Raw genomic sequence first — 14,591 nt, forward strand, 5'->3', positions numbered from 1 at the left:
GTACTGCCTAATTTTAGATTTCTCATTCAATGAGACAAATCCTCATTGTGTAAGCCACCTTTAGTTGAGAATTCTAGCAACCTAGGCCAAAAGTGTTCTAATAGGTAAACATGAACACTGACTTCCTATACCAAGCAGTGTCCATGGGAACCTGGGGCTTTCTGATCAGGGAAGAAGGCAGGTTTGCTGATAGATGAACTTTTCCCAGTGTGAGAATGGACCCCTGGGTTCTTCTCCTTAGTAGTGCCACAAGCAGCACAGTACAGGAGTCACTCTTTCTCTTGGGGGTGTGTTCAAAATTATTGCCTGAGTTAAACTGGTAAGTAGTGTACCTCCTCTATAATGGGAAGAACAAACAAACAAAAAAAACAATAAAGAAAATTTCATCCACTGAAATGCTAGACCTGGAGGACTCGGGTAGACTGTGTAAGGATCAAAGCCTTACAGAATACTAGGGTGGAATACTGGCTTAGCCAGGGAGTCTTCTAAGCATGTGAAAACAACAGGGTTTTAAGGAGCTAAAGAGATTAAAAGAAATGATTTTACACTCTGTTTCATTCAGTTAAAGAAAATAAAAACCCAGAGAAAAAAAGTATCTAAAGAAACTCATATTGGGTAAGATAAATAAGAAAACAGACAAATAGAAGGGTGTGTACAGTATAAATATTAACATATTTCGTTTAGAATAGGACACAACTCAAACAAACAAAAAAATGCAGCAACTGATAGGAAAAGATCTAAGATGAATTAAAAACAGATCTGTTTTAAATAGAAAAGTGTGTCATTGGGCACTGCTAGTTCACTGAAAGTAGGACACACCCAACAACATATATACACTTGCAATTTTTGATGTACACATTAACTATGGGCTCGGAGGGCTTCAGTTTTGGGGCCATTTTCAGGTCTATACTCTGCAATTAAGTCTTTATCATCTTTTTTTTTTAAATCTAAAAGCATTGTGTACCCTGTATGCAGTGTATTCTATTAGATGCTTTGGAGGATCTTAAGCAGGCTCTCAAGGAGACCTGGATTTTGAGGATAACACATGAAAAGATAAAAATAGACATGCTATAAAAACTGACAGTCATGCTATAAACAAAGGCAAGGAGAGAATAGCTATGACCCACAAGCATCATTATGTCAACATCTTTACTAAGTAATTATTAGCTAAGCAAAATTCAAAAGAATTGTGTAATACATTTCATTGAGTTTAGGACACCAATGACTGTAAGATGCATCATTACTGTGTGTATCACTAAGAAACAAAAAATAATGACAGCTATAACTGTAAGATGTTATTGAGTGTATGATGTATTACGACTTCAGAGATGTTGAAATGTGCTTCTAAGTAAATGCTCCTTTTAGAAGATTTTATAGCTGTAAATGCTTGTATGAGAAAAAAAGCTTAAAATCGATGATCAGAGCTTCCATCTTAAGAAGACAGAAAAAAAGAATAAATTAAGAAAAAGTAAGAAGGGACTTCCCTGGCAGTCCAGTGGTTAAGACTTCGCCTTCCAATACAGGGGGTGCGGGTTCGATCCCTGGTTGGGGAGCTAAGATCCCACATGCCTTGCAGCCCAAAAACCGAAACAGAAGCAGTATTGTAACAAATTCAATAAAGATTTAAAAAAAAAAAAAGAAAAAGTAAGAAGAAGGATGGGAATAATAGACAAGAATGGAACTCAATGCAATACAAAACAGAACAGTAGACAAAACTCAATGAACCAAAATCTAGCTCTTTGAAAAGATTAATAAAATTGACAAACTAGCTAGATTAAAACAGAAAAAAGGAGTTTGACTATTTTAGATTTCTTATTTAAGTGGGAAGAAATAATATCAATCCTACCCAAACTCTTTCAGGAAACAAAGGCAGGGGAAATACCACCTCATACAATGAGGCTAGCATTATCCTAATACCAAAACCAAACAAAGACAATCCAAGAAAAGAAAAAAATTAAGTACAATATTCCTTACGATCAAAGAGGTAAAAATCTTTACCAAAACATCACAACTTATAAAAAGGATAACAGATCATGACAAAGTGGGGTTATTTCTAAGAATGCAAGGTTGGTTTAAAAGTTGAAAATCAATCAATGCAATTCAGCACATTAACAGAAAAAAAGAAAAAAATGGTCATTTCAATACACGCAGAAAAAAGTCTTGACAAAATTCAATACCCATTCAGAATAAAAACTCTCAATACATTATAAATAGGAAGGAATTTCCTCAAAGTAATAAAAGGCACCTATTAAAAAAAATCTACCTAAAGCATATAATAAAAGATTGAAAGCTTTTCTTCTAAGACTGAGAACAAGAAAGATGTCCGTTCTCATCACTTCTATTCAACATTTTACTGATGATGCTAGCCAATGCAATAAGGAAAAAAAAGAAAGAAAAAGAAAAAAAGAAATACAAGGCATACAGATTATTAAGGAAAAAGGAAAACTGTCATTATTCACACATCACAAGATCATCTATGGGAAAAATCCTAGGGCATCTACAAAAAAGCTATTCACACTAGTAAGTGAACTAAGCAAGACTGCAGTAAATAAGATCAATATAAAAAAATCAATTGCATTTCCATATGCTGGCAGTAAACAATTGGAACATGAATTTTTAAAAATACCATTTACAATAACATAAAAAAACACGAGTTACTTAGTGATAAGTGCAAGACCTGTATATGGAAAGTACAAAACACTGATGAGAAAATTTAAATAAGATCTAAAAAAATGGAGAGATATACAGTGTTTATGAATTGGAAGACTCAATACTGAGAAAGAAGAAAAAATTTGACATACTGTCTAACCAGTGGTGATTTTACCATTCTTTTCCCTGTGATTTCTCAGTTGGGAGGGAGAACCTGGAAATGGGCATTGGCACTGGTAGAGAGAGCCTCAGAAGTCCTCTAGTTCAGGCTTGAGGAGGAAGAGTGGGATTTCCTGACAGTGATAGGGGTAGCAGGGAGGGGGCCACAGGCATCAAAAATGAGGAAATGGAACTTTCCTCTCCAATGGAAGAGCTGTGGTTCCAAGAGGAAAATATAAATATCCATTGCTTGGCTCTGGACACAAAGTGTCATTGAAGAAAGTGTGTGGCAGAGTAGGGTAAATAAAGCCTCTTTCTAGCAAGAGGACTAAAAAGGGAAGCCACAGGCAACCCATAAGGAGTGGGTATACCATGGAGAGAGAGGAGCTCAGAAAAGCAATGCTATAAAGTTGTTTATGAATTTCTAGCTCACTCCTAAGCTGCCCATGCATGGGTTTGGTCCTAATATTATGCCAAAGAATTTGAAAACTGAAATAAGAAATAGACCACTGACCAAATTGGCCACTAGGTGGAGCACATGGGGGGGCAGATCTAAACAGCACTGCAAAGGCTTTGAAAACAAAACTGACATTAAGAACACACAGATAGAAGACTGGTTGGAACATTCTGCATGAACCCAAATGGGCCAGTTTCCTGCTAAAACAGAAATATCAACGTTCTCTATAAGATTTAAACAAGACCCAGAGTCATAATATTCAAAACTTCCAGAATACAGTAAAAAATTACTTAGCATACAAAAAATCAGAAAAATCTCCATTTGCAGGAAAGACATTCAACAAATGCCAATGCCAAAATGACATAAATGTTGGAAAGAATCAGTGAACTTAAAGACAGATAAAGAGAAATTATCCAATTTGAATAACAAAGAAAAGATTGAAAAAAATTAACAGAGCCTCAGAGACTTGTGGGACAATACTAAAAGACACAATTTGTGTCATCAGAGACTCAGCAAAAGAGGAGAAAGAGGGAAATGCAGGAAAAAAGTTTGAAGAAAAAATGGCTGAAAATTTCTCAAATATGATGAATGATATAAACCTACAGATTCAAGAAGCTCAGTGAACTCCAAACAGGATAAATTCAAATACCATAATCAAACTGCTGAAAACGAAAAACAGGAAGAAAATGTTGAAAGCACTCAGAAGAAAAACAATGCATTATTTAAGAGGGGAACAATGATTCAAAATGACCACGAATTTCTCATCAGAAAACATGGAGGCCAGAATGAAGTGGAGCAAATTGTAGCTAGACTGTATAAAGTTCTTCTACAGTTTAGTAATAAGAAAACAATCCAACAAAAAAAGAAGAAAAGTAAGATTTGAATATGTTTCCAAAAAAGCTAAACAAATGTCCAAAAGTCACAGGAAAATATGCTTAACATGAAAAGACATTGTTAATGCAAATTAAAAACACAGTGAGAGACTACTACATACCCTTTGGAATGGCTAACATTAAAAAAGACTAACAGTACCAAGTGCTTGCAATGATGAGGAGGGATGAAACTCTCATACATTGCTAGTACAAGCACTTTGGAAAACAGATTGACAGTTTCTCATGTTAACCATATACTTAACTCCTAGTATTGATATAATACAGTAACTTGAATCTACTTTCTAAGACAAGGGTTAGCAAACTGTGCTCCATGAGCCAAATCTGGTCCATCGCCTGTTTTAGTATGGCCCATGAGCTAAGAATGGCTGTTACATTTTTAAAGGGTTATTAAACACACACACACACACAAAGAAGAATATACATCAGAGACTGTATGTATGTGACTTGAAAAGCCTAAAATATTTACTATCTGGCCCTTTACAGAAAAAGTTTGCCAACCCTGTTGAAAGTCAGAGGCTTTTGAACTTTTTGGGTCATAATCCACAGGAATACATTATGAATCCACCCCAATATTTTCATCTATCTATCTATCTACCTTCCTATCAATCAGTCTTCTACTGACTACTGAAATAAAAATTTCACAAACTAATAACCCTTACTGCCACTTAAGTTGCAACTTGCCTTTCTCTTATTTCCTTCCTTTTCTTATCCTATTTCATTATTTAAATAAAATTCTGAACATAACCCACTAAATTCTTTTTTTTTAATAAATTTCTTTTATTTATTTATTATTTTTGGCTGCGTTGGATCTTCGTTGCTGAGCATGGCCTTTCTCTAGTTGCAGCGAGCGGGGGCTACTCTTTGTTGCGCTGCGTGGACTTCTCATTGCGGTGGTTTCTCTTGTTGCGGAGCACAGGCTCTAGAGCGCAGGCTCGGTAGTTGTGGCGCACGGGCTTAGTTGCTCCACGGCATGTGGGATCTTCCCGGACCAGGGCTTGAACCCGTGTCCCCTGCATTGGCAGGAGGATTCTTAACCACTGTGCCACCAGGGAAGCCCAGTTCTTTTAATAAATAATTACTAAAGAGTCGCAACCCACCTTTTGAAAAACATAACATTAAAATCAACTTAAATGTGTCTCCTACTTAGAATAGTCTTAGCTTGTGAGCCAGTCCAAATGAAATGTTGAGTCTGTTTTTCACTTTATAGCCTTTGTCTCCAGCCCAAAGGAGACCTTGTTTCTGTTCCCCTTCCTCTGATAAACTCCCCCTTTAAATATCTTTGTTTATTGTTTTTCTTCTTTTTCTCCAGTTTTACTAATCCAGTCTGTCTCTGGCCTGTTTAATGCACGGACTCAGTACAGACACTGTGGCAGACCCCACCTGCACCCTCACCACCGACAGGCCAGGCAGAGAACCAATCTAGGCAAAGACTCAACACACGTGCTCCAAACATCCCTGCTGACCAGTGGGAATGAGAGTCACCATCATCCAGAGGAAAGCTGATCTACGCCACGCTTTGTACATCCGTCCTAAGTTAAAGCAACGGACTGGAAGCCACATCTTGGCACCCAGCCTCATTCTAGGACTCGCTCCAGGGAACACTGGGTAGTTCACAGGGGGACGTGAAGTAGCACCAAGCACAGAAAAGACATATGAGACATGTTCTCCTGGTAGATACAGAGAAACAAGTGAGGAATGCTCACTCATCTTTACACAGAAACTACCTCTTTTGATACCTTCAACTTCTAGCTAGGATTTACTCTTCACCTTAATTTTCAGATAGTCTGGGCTGTTTAACGAATCATTCTCTCTTCTAACCTGACAGCCTACCTTAGAATTTACCTCTTCAGAAAATTTCTTCTGACTAGATCTACCCAAATCTGATTATTACTTTATCCAGCACCTTAAAAAAATCCAATCTGCACTTAAAAAATGTCAGAGCTAAAAGGGATCTCGCACACCATGCGGTGCAGTCGGCTCCTGGGAGAGGCAGCTCCGTGACATGTGGGCACTAGAGCAGACACACTGGATCCAAGCCAGCACCAGCACGTACAGACCGTGTGGCTACGGGCAGTTTCCTAATCGGCCCCACTGAGCCTCACTTTTCTCATCTATAACACAGTCCCTGGTGTTTAGTAAGAATTCAACAAATAGTAGCTACTTAATGTTACTCAACTATGCCTTAGAAATGACCCCTTATAAAGGTGAATATGACTTGTCCCGAGTTAGTAATAGTAAGGCCCCTAAGGTGGTCTGAGCAGAGACTCTCACCATTCCTCTCCTGGACCACAGCAATAACTCGCTAGATGGTCTCTATAACCACTGTTCAATTCATCTTCTACACTATAACCAAAATGGTCCCTTTTAGAAAACAAATTTGATTAAAATTCCCATGCTTAAAAATGTTCACTGATTCCCAGTGTTCAAGGGACTGCACTGGAGTTCAAAGGACTCCAGTGTTCAAAGGATGCAAACTCTTCAGCAGCTCATGAAGGGCCCTTCACAATTTGGCCCTAACCCGTCTTTTGAATGCTATCTCCACCCACCATCCCAAAGAATGCTATGCTTAAGCTGTTTACGACCTCTACCTTCCTCCAAAATTGCTGTGCCCTCTCACCCCTCTATGCCTTGGTCCTGGTTATCCCTCTGTCAAAAACACTCACTGTCTTCAACTGAACAGCTCCATCACCCAGGACTCAGGCCAGCATTCTGTCCGTTGAAGCTTCCACAGCTCCTGCAGGCTCAGTCACTGCCCTAATCCATTGTTCTACACATGACTTCCTGACTCTCTATTGTTCCAGGGTAGGGTCTGCTTCTCTTTCATCTTTCTGTACATGTGGCCTCCTTCAGTACCCGTCATAGAGGCTGCTCACTAAATAGCTCTGGAATGAATGAGTGAATAAATTAACAAATGAAAAGATGGACGGTTAAATGAATTAACAAATAAAGAAACTAAGAGCTTCTAGGTCCCAGGTTGCTTCTCATTTCACTAAATCTGCCTTTGGTTGCATACTAATTGTTTTAGAAACAGATTAACACAGTTTTCACCCATGTATATGATGTCTCTTGAATTAGACTGGAAACTTCTAAAAGTCATGTGCACCTTCTCACTATGCTTTTCACTCTCTCAGACCCAGATATATCAGGGTTTGATAAAGTTTCTGAATGCTCTCTTTTGCAACATACTTGCACAACAAGTATTTTCTTCCTTGTTATGAGGGAAGTTCCTGAAAAGGTTTTATTTCAAAGAGAGTGTTGTAATAAGATGTTATCCTAGTGCAGTCACGAAAAAGCAATAACCTCCTGATTTATTTTCTTGCTGACAGTAGAAAAAAAAACATTCAAGGTTCCATCTCTTTAGATGTTTAAATGAGTCTATATTTTAGTGTTCAGAACCTTCAAAATATATACTATTTGCTTGTGTAAAACATGAAAATATGGGCTCAGTGGAAATGCTATTTTCAGTCTCTTTCATGTCCCTGTCAAACTTTCAGAAATACTTTTTAAAGGAACATACCTACTACATTAAGCTTGAATCTACTCTCGTAAGTGTTTAGAAAGTATTCAACCAAAGAGATAGCTTCTAAGTATGAAACTTTCTTTTATTCCTGGTAACTGACTGAAGAGACAAAATTTGGCAAGAATATAAAGGCCAAGATTAAGGTCCTCCATAAACATGAGAATAAACAGGTTCTCAGACATGCTGACTATCACACACCCTATCTATTGACTCTAGATCAATCGTTCTCAACCAAGAGGGACTGTGCCCTGCCAGGGGACATGTGATGACAGCTGAAGACATTTTGGTTATCACAACTGGGAGCTTGCTACTGGCATCTAGTGGATAAAAGCCAGGGATACTGATGCTTCTAAACATCCCACAACAAACAGAACAACACCCCCATAATAAAGAATTATCTGGCCCCAAAGGTCAATAGTGCCAATTGGGAAAGCATGCCCTAGAATTATAGATTTCCTCATCACTGAGGCAAAATAGTAGAAGAAGATGCGTTCACATTCCTAATTACTCTCCCCTCCCTGCAAAACCTAGAATTAGGAGGAAATGAATTATGACGATATTTTCATAGTTCAGTACAAGAGAGCATTTGGAAGGAAACAGGATAGGGAAAAACAGGGGGCATTTCAAGCAACTAAGTTCTCAGAAGGAAAACATATTTAAGACATTTTCATTTCCATCGTAGCAAATGTTAGCATCTGCAATGGGTTTTAACTATCCAGGCATATGGATAATTGGAACTAAAGTCAGACTACAAAGCCTGCACCCACTCCAGGAGGAAAATTTCCCAAGAGCTAAATGAGTTTTAGGTACAAGACTTTTAGTGGCTTTAATAAACATAATAACTCTCACGGATGATTTTAAAGGGGATTAGAAAGTTGAAACCTGATGCATCTCCAAAAAAGCTAACCATTACAATGCATATTTTAATAGAATAGGCAAATGGGAATATTCTAATTTCAAAGGGACAATTCAGAGGAAGCATATTCATTGGACCTCATGACAGACACAGCAAGATGAGGAAAGATACCCAGGGAAGATTATTTTCCATTACCTCTACACCTATATTTGCATTGTAAAATAATCTTTACTAAAATGAATATTGGTTATCTGCTTCCAAATGGAAAGACAAAAACAAAACTGTTCAAACTAAATATTTTAAGAATATATATGGGTGCCAGGTTTTTTGAAAAGATCTTTTAGTGGAGGCTACTACAATTAATTAGTTGAGACTTTGGCCAAACCATCTGTGAGTACTGCTGTCTTTCCTAATGTACAATTCTATAACAGCACAACACTGTTCTATATTCCTAAACATAGAGACCGCCAAACAAACTCCCCAGGGACAAATACTAACCACCAATCTGTGATAAAAATCTCTTCTTTTGCCTCTTCCATTGCATTCGCCACATCTTCAAAATATCCTTTGGCATTAACATACCTGAAAGACAAGTTTTCTGTTTCATTTTTTTAACAAAAAAAAAAAAAAAAAAGGAATCTATCGTATGACAAAAGAGAAGATGGAAGCCACTGCCTAGAGTTTCTACAAAACCACCAGTTTACTTTGTATAACTGGAAACAAGGATTGAAAACAACACCTTCTGTCTGCTATGTAGGAAGTACAGTAAATAGACAGAAGTAGGCAACCTGATTCTTTTCTGCTGAGAGAATAACAAATTGATTGGTCTCATCATCGTATGGGGTCAGATGAATTCTCCCATCCTGTTGAACTCACACACGGTTGTTCTTCTGAGACTGAAAGCAGACCAGTTTCTAATCCATGGGTAGAAAAGCATGCTAAGCAGGATTTCATTTAAAAGAAATACCTGGCAAGTAAATTCTCTTTCTTAAATTATGGCTAATGACTTAAATAAACTTTCCATTTGCATCATTAAGAAAATGTATGAAGTTAACTTTTAAAATCAAACTTCAAAATCTAAAGCTAGCTATCTAAAGCTCTCTGTAAAAAATCATAAAAACAAAAAGTGGAAAACTAAGTGCTGCTCAGGTAGTCCTATAAAGAAAGGCCCTTGTTAAGTATAATGCATAATATCTTTTCACAGCTTCAAAAATGGATTCCAGGTGAATTTAGACCACTACAATATTAAATGCTATGACTACTGTGATTGTCTTAGAGCAAAAAGATCTTACCATTTAGCTAAAGTGTTCTCTTGGATAGCAGCATAAGACCCAAATCGATGATCTTTGAGAAAGTTGGGGCCATGTTTATGGATGAATTCTTCTATAGCCCCTCCCCACCACCGAGCATGTCTATAGCTGTTGCATTTTAAAATCAGTGTCCTTCAAAGAAAAGCAAAATGTGGAAAAGAATGGTCACTCTGTGTTCTGTCTCTTTAAACAATTTAAGAATTAAACATGTCCCATTTTGTTTTGTCACCGCAGCAAACATAAGTTGAAAATTTTAGGCAAAGAGCACCTTACCTGTATCAAAAAAGCAGATTTTTAAACATCTTTGGCAGGATTTAAAACTATATTCAACGTAGCGAAAACAAACCTTCAGGTTACTTATTCCCTCATTCACTCATGCAAGCTTGTGTAAAGGCACTTATTACAGGCCTTGAGCTCGCTGTGCTAGACTGTGAGGAGGACAACGGAAGAGACGTAAGGTGAGGTCCTACATTTAAGTGTTAGAGAGTTGTTGGCTCCTGTAGAGGACACATTTCCCTTGGGACTGCCTGGTGTCCATTCCCTCAGCCTCCCTTCCCTACTCTGCGTCCACCAAAGCCAACAAAATGGCACCTTCCAGCCCCTGATCTCAAAGATTGGTTCAGGGATGAGGACATTAGCCAATCCCACCCAACAAGTGAGAATAAATGCAAGGACTTGCTCAGAAATGCCAGGAGGAGACTCTTTCCCTTCCACTGAACTTGGTTTGAGTGTAAGCTGCAGCCATCTTGCTACCACCAGGGGACCAGCCTGAGGATGGAGCAGATCCCAGGACACAGAGCTGAGAAAGGCCAGGAAAACGCATCTCAGTGACAGAGTTGGAAGCTTGGGATCAGCCGTGGTTAACGTGGCTTATTAATGACTTCTGATGTAACCCAGATTGCCTGGATTTTTCTACTGCCAACGACTAAACTATCCTAAGTGGTTACAGATGTATAAGTGCTGAAAAAAAAATTCAGAGTCGGAGATCATAAAAAGTTATTACATGACAAATGTCAGAATTGGTGAGTAACACCAAGAGGTGGGAATAAGTTATCCAAATTTGAAGTTCAGAGAAAACAAGGTGTTGGAGCCAGCGGTCTCCCTGCCATTTAGGGAGAAACCCACCTCAGTATAAAAAGCCCTGTGAGTGAGGAGGGAGAGTTTGCCTTTGGGGGGAAATACAATGATCCTGATGAGAAGCAGGGGAGGGGCTGTATTCACAGACCCCAAAATAATTATTTATAAAGATTAGGGATGTCCAAACATCCTAACATTGATGCTTGGCTTTTGTCTGCGGGTTGGCGAGGGGCGAGGTGAGACGTGGTGCTGGGAGCAGTGAGGCATTCTCCATCCGCCGCCGCAGGGCTGACACAGGACTCTGCGGGCAGGTCAGGAGGGCATGGAAAGTGCCTGGGCTTGAGCCAACATGATAGTACTACTCCAACTGAGTTGAAATGCCTCTGAAAACCAGTTATGAGAAACAGATATTGTAGAAGAGATAGTGACAAACAGTGGTCTTATCACAGGATGTGAGCCAGAGTTAAGAAAAAAAAAAAAAACCATTCCAAACATGGAGACAGGAAGGAGAAAGGTGAAGAGGAATTTAAAAATGTGTGAGAAGGGATGGTGAAGAGAACCGTCTCCATAGAACTGAAAGGCTGTATTAGGGAGGGGTTGCCAATAAAGGCAGAGAGATAAAAGGCCTCAGATTGTAAATGGAGGAACTTAGGCTTGTTTGATACAATGAGGAGGACCACTTACACCAGGGAGGAAGCAGATGAAACCTGGATCTGTATGGATTCATTTGGCAAGGGTGTGCAAGTGAGTGAGGATAGGAGATGGAGATAAGACGGCCAGTAAGTAACTGTTATAGCGACCAATGAGAACTGTGGCCTGATTTCTACAGTCCCCCAGAAAACAGGAAAGTATAGTACCAGGAGAGAGGTGGGGTTTTTTTTGTTTGATTGTTTGTTTGTTTGTTGGCCATGCCACGCAGCTTGTGGGATTTTAGTTCCCTGACCAGGTATTGAACCTGGACCCTGGGCAGTGACAGCTGAGACCACAGAGTCCTAACCCCTGGACCACCAGGGATTCCCAGGAGGGAGGTTTATTAGCAGCACCACTACATTTCCAATAACCAATCCTGAACCTTCTATTGTCAGAGATCAGGAAGTTCAGCACTTTTTTTCACACACACAAACACACATGCAAACATATTACTAAGAGTAGCATATTTATATAATATATATATATATATTTAATGTCTGTGTATAAAGAGAGAAATTATATCTATAAGTATCTATATACATGAGGCTGAACTTTATAGAGACAGATGTATATATAAAGACACACATATATTGTATAACTACAGTCTTCCAGAAACAAACATTTATCAACACACACACACTCGCTAATAAAATCTATAGTAAATGTGCAGTTGAGTATCCTTCAAGGTATCTTTCTTAAAATCTGTATGTAAACAGAATTTTTGTAATCAAATCACTTTTTACATGTTTTGTTAATAAAAGGATATCAATTTATAAAGTAAATTTTTACTTTTTAAAAATATGAATTATTACTCCTTATCTGTTTGGTAAATTGGTATTATTGGGTAGTCAATTTTGTTAAAATAGGCATATATTTTATTAAAACAGGCACGTAGCAACACATGGGATCATTTATTCTGACTCGTGTACATATGTAATTCACATCTTAAAAATATACAAAAAGAAAAGTAGTTTCATCACTTTTGATTGAGAATGAGTTCTAAATAACAATTTTCTAACATCTAAATTATTTTACCATCTTCTTCACTTAAGGTTGGGAGAAAAACTCTGTTTTTAGAGAAATCTTTTAAAAATATTTCCAATTTGTACCTTGAAAGATTATCAATTCGGAGTCCATATTTCGTCTCCGTCTCCTTCTTTCCCACCTTAACTCTGAATTCTTTATCTACCAGCAGGACGAAGGCAATAGCACCGCTGTCTGGTTTCATATATAGTAGAAAGGAATCTTTTACTATCAACCACCTGTAAGAAGGAAATAAGTATTTTTAAAGTTGTACTGAATTACTGAAACAAAAAGAACAAATTATTATGACATGTCTGAAGTATAAACACTCTAGCAGACAGTAAACGTAACTTTATTTTTTACACAAGGGATCTATTTTTTAAAAAATATGAAAACACTATAAAACAAAAAATAATAAAAAATCTTCCTATTATGTTTTTCTGAGAAGTACTGGCACCAAGCAATTCAAAACAATTCATTAGCTCTTTAAACACTAATGGCAAATCCTGGAAGAATGCCCCTGACATGGGCAGGCAGAGCTAATAGCATGCAAAGCAGGCACCATAGTTGTTCGAAAAGTGGAATGGGTTGGTGTTTGCTAAAATACACCACCATAAAAGAGGCCAGTGAGTCTCTGAGTAAGTAAAACCCCCCTTTCAAAAAAATCCAGTAAGCATCCAATAATCTACATATTGTTGTTCATTTCAAATTATTGGTGGCTTTAAGGACCATTAATAAATGAGGCTGAGTGGAACACGGTCTCTCAAAAGTATATCTGCATTCAATCCAATATCTATTTAAGAGCCTCATGATGCAAAAGTACAGTGATACACTGGGAGTTCGGGCAGAGGTAGAAACAACACAAAGATAAATCAGACATGTTCTCAAAGGGGCTTATTAGGCTAGTGGGGCACGATGACAATTCTAGGCTGAATGGATAGGTACTAGAGGAAAAAAGCAAAAAGTGATGTAAGGAGGAGGGATTCCTTAGTTCTCACTAAGAGAATGAGCTAGTGGCATTCTCCCAAAGAGCTGGTGTCTGAGGGAGGCCAGGAAGAAGCCCACCACGTAGAGCCCAAAGGGTTCAAGGTGTACATCCCGTATGGAGGGAAGTTAGCAAAGGCTCTAACATGTGGGAATGCTGCCTGTATTGGAAGAAAGTCTGGGGAGGCCGGGGTTTCAGGAGGTGTAGTATGAGAAAATGGACAGTGAAGGTAGGTGGGGTGGGCGTGGGGAACAGGCAAAGGCCACACTGAGGAGGGTCTGAAGGCCGTGCGAAGGAGGATGACTTTACATCATGCAACCAGTTTTTTCTAAACTTGCCTGATCATCAGAATCTCTTGAGATGCTTGTTAAAAAAACGGTAGATTCCTAGGCCCTACCACAGATCCATTAAAAAGGCCGGACAATCTGTGTTTCTAAAAAAACACCCAGATGCCTTTTAAATAAGGGAATCCTCCTGCCCTGGCAAGGCAAAGGGAAAATAAATCATGGGAACTATATTTCAGAAAGAAAGGTCTGAAGGATAAAGAAGGATGTCCTGTAGCAGGTGAGCAAGCTGCTGTAGTAATAGAGAACAGTGCTTCTCACCACTTCACTGTGAATATGCATCACCGGGGATCCTGTTAAAGTGCGGAGTCTGATTCGGTAGGCCTGGGGCGGGGCCTGAGATTCTGCATTCTAACAAGACTCGAAGGGGATGCTGAGGTTAGGACCTCACCTTGCGTAGTCAGGACGCAGATGATAGGTGTGACACTGACAGTGGAAAGAGCAAGAGAGAGAAGGTGGGATTGATTTGAAGTGAAAACAAATGGCAACTTTGTCAAGCTGCATCTAACATCATATCCACCTGAGATTGTATAGTGAACAAATGAATCGGTCGATAACTAAATAAAGTAACAATGGGAGTATTATATCACACGTTAGGCAATGTAAAGCACATTATGAAATAGGTAAG

At 38.6% G+C, this 14,591-nt stretch overlaps 1 protein-coding gene across 6 annotated transcripts in view; it reads right to left on the bottom strand.

Moving 5' to 3' along the window:
* Positions 1-14,591, bottom strand: part of PLD1 (phospholipase D1) — a 212,905-nt gene that overhangs the window by 87,585 nt on the left and 110,729 nt on the right. For all 6 annotated transcript variants that reach the window (XM_036850657.1, XM_036850658.1, XM_036850656.1 and 3 more), the window contains exons 9-11: positions 12,721-12,873; positions 9,827-9,976; positions 9,033-9,116 (exon numbers count right to left, since the gene is read on the bottom strand). In XM_036850657.1, coding sequence (XP_036706552.1) covers positions 9,033-9,116; positions 9,827-9,976; positions 12,721-12,873 — 387 coding nt within the window. The remainder of the gene's footprint in view (positions 1-9,032; positions 9,117-9,826; positions 9,977-12,720; positions 12,874-14,591) is intronic.

This window comes from Balaenoptera musculus, chromosome 4 (assembly GCF_009873245.2).
Source record: "Balaenoptera musculus isolate JJ_BM4_2016_0621 chromosome 4, mBalMus1.pri.v3, whole genome shotgun sequence".
Classification (NCBI taxonomy): domain Eukaryota; kingdom Metazoa; phylum Chordata; class Mammalia; order Artiodactyla; family Balaenopteridae; genus Balaenoptera; species Balaenoptera musculus.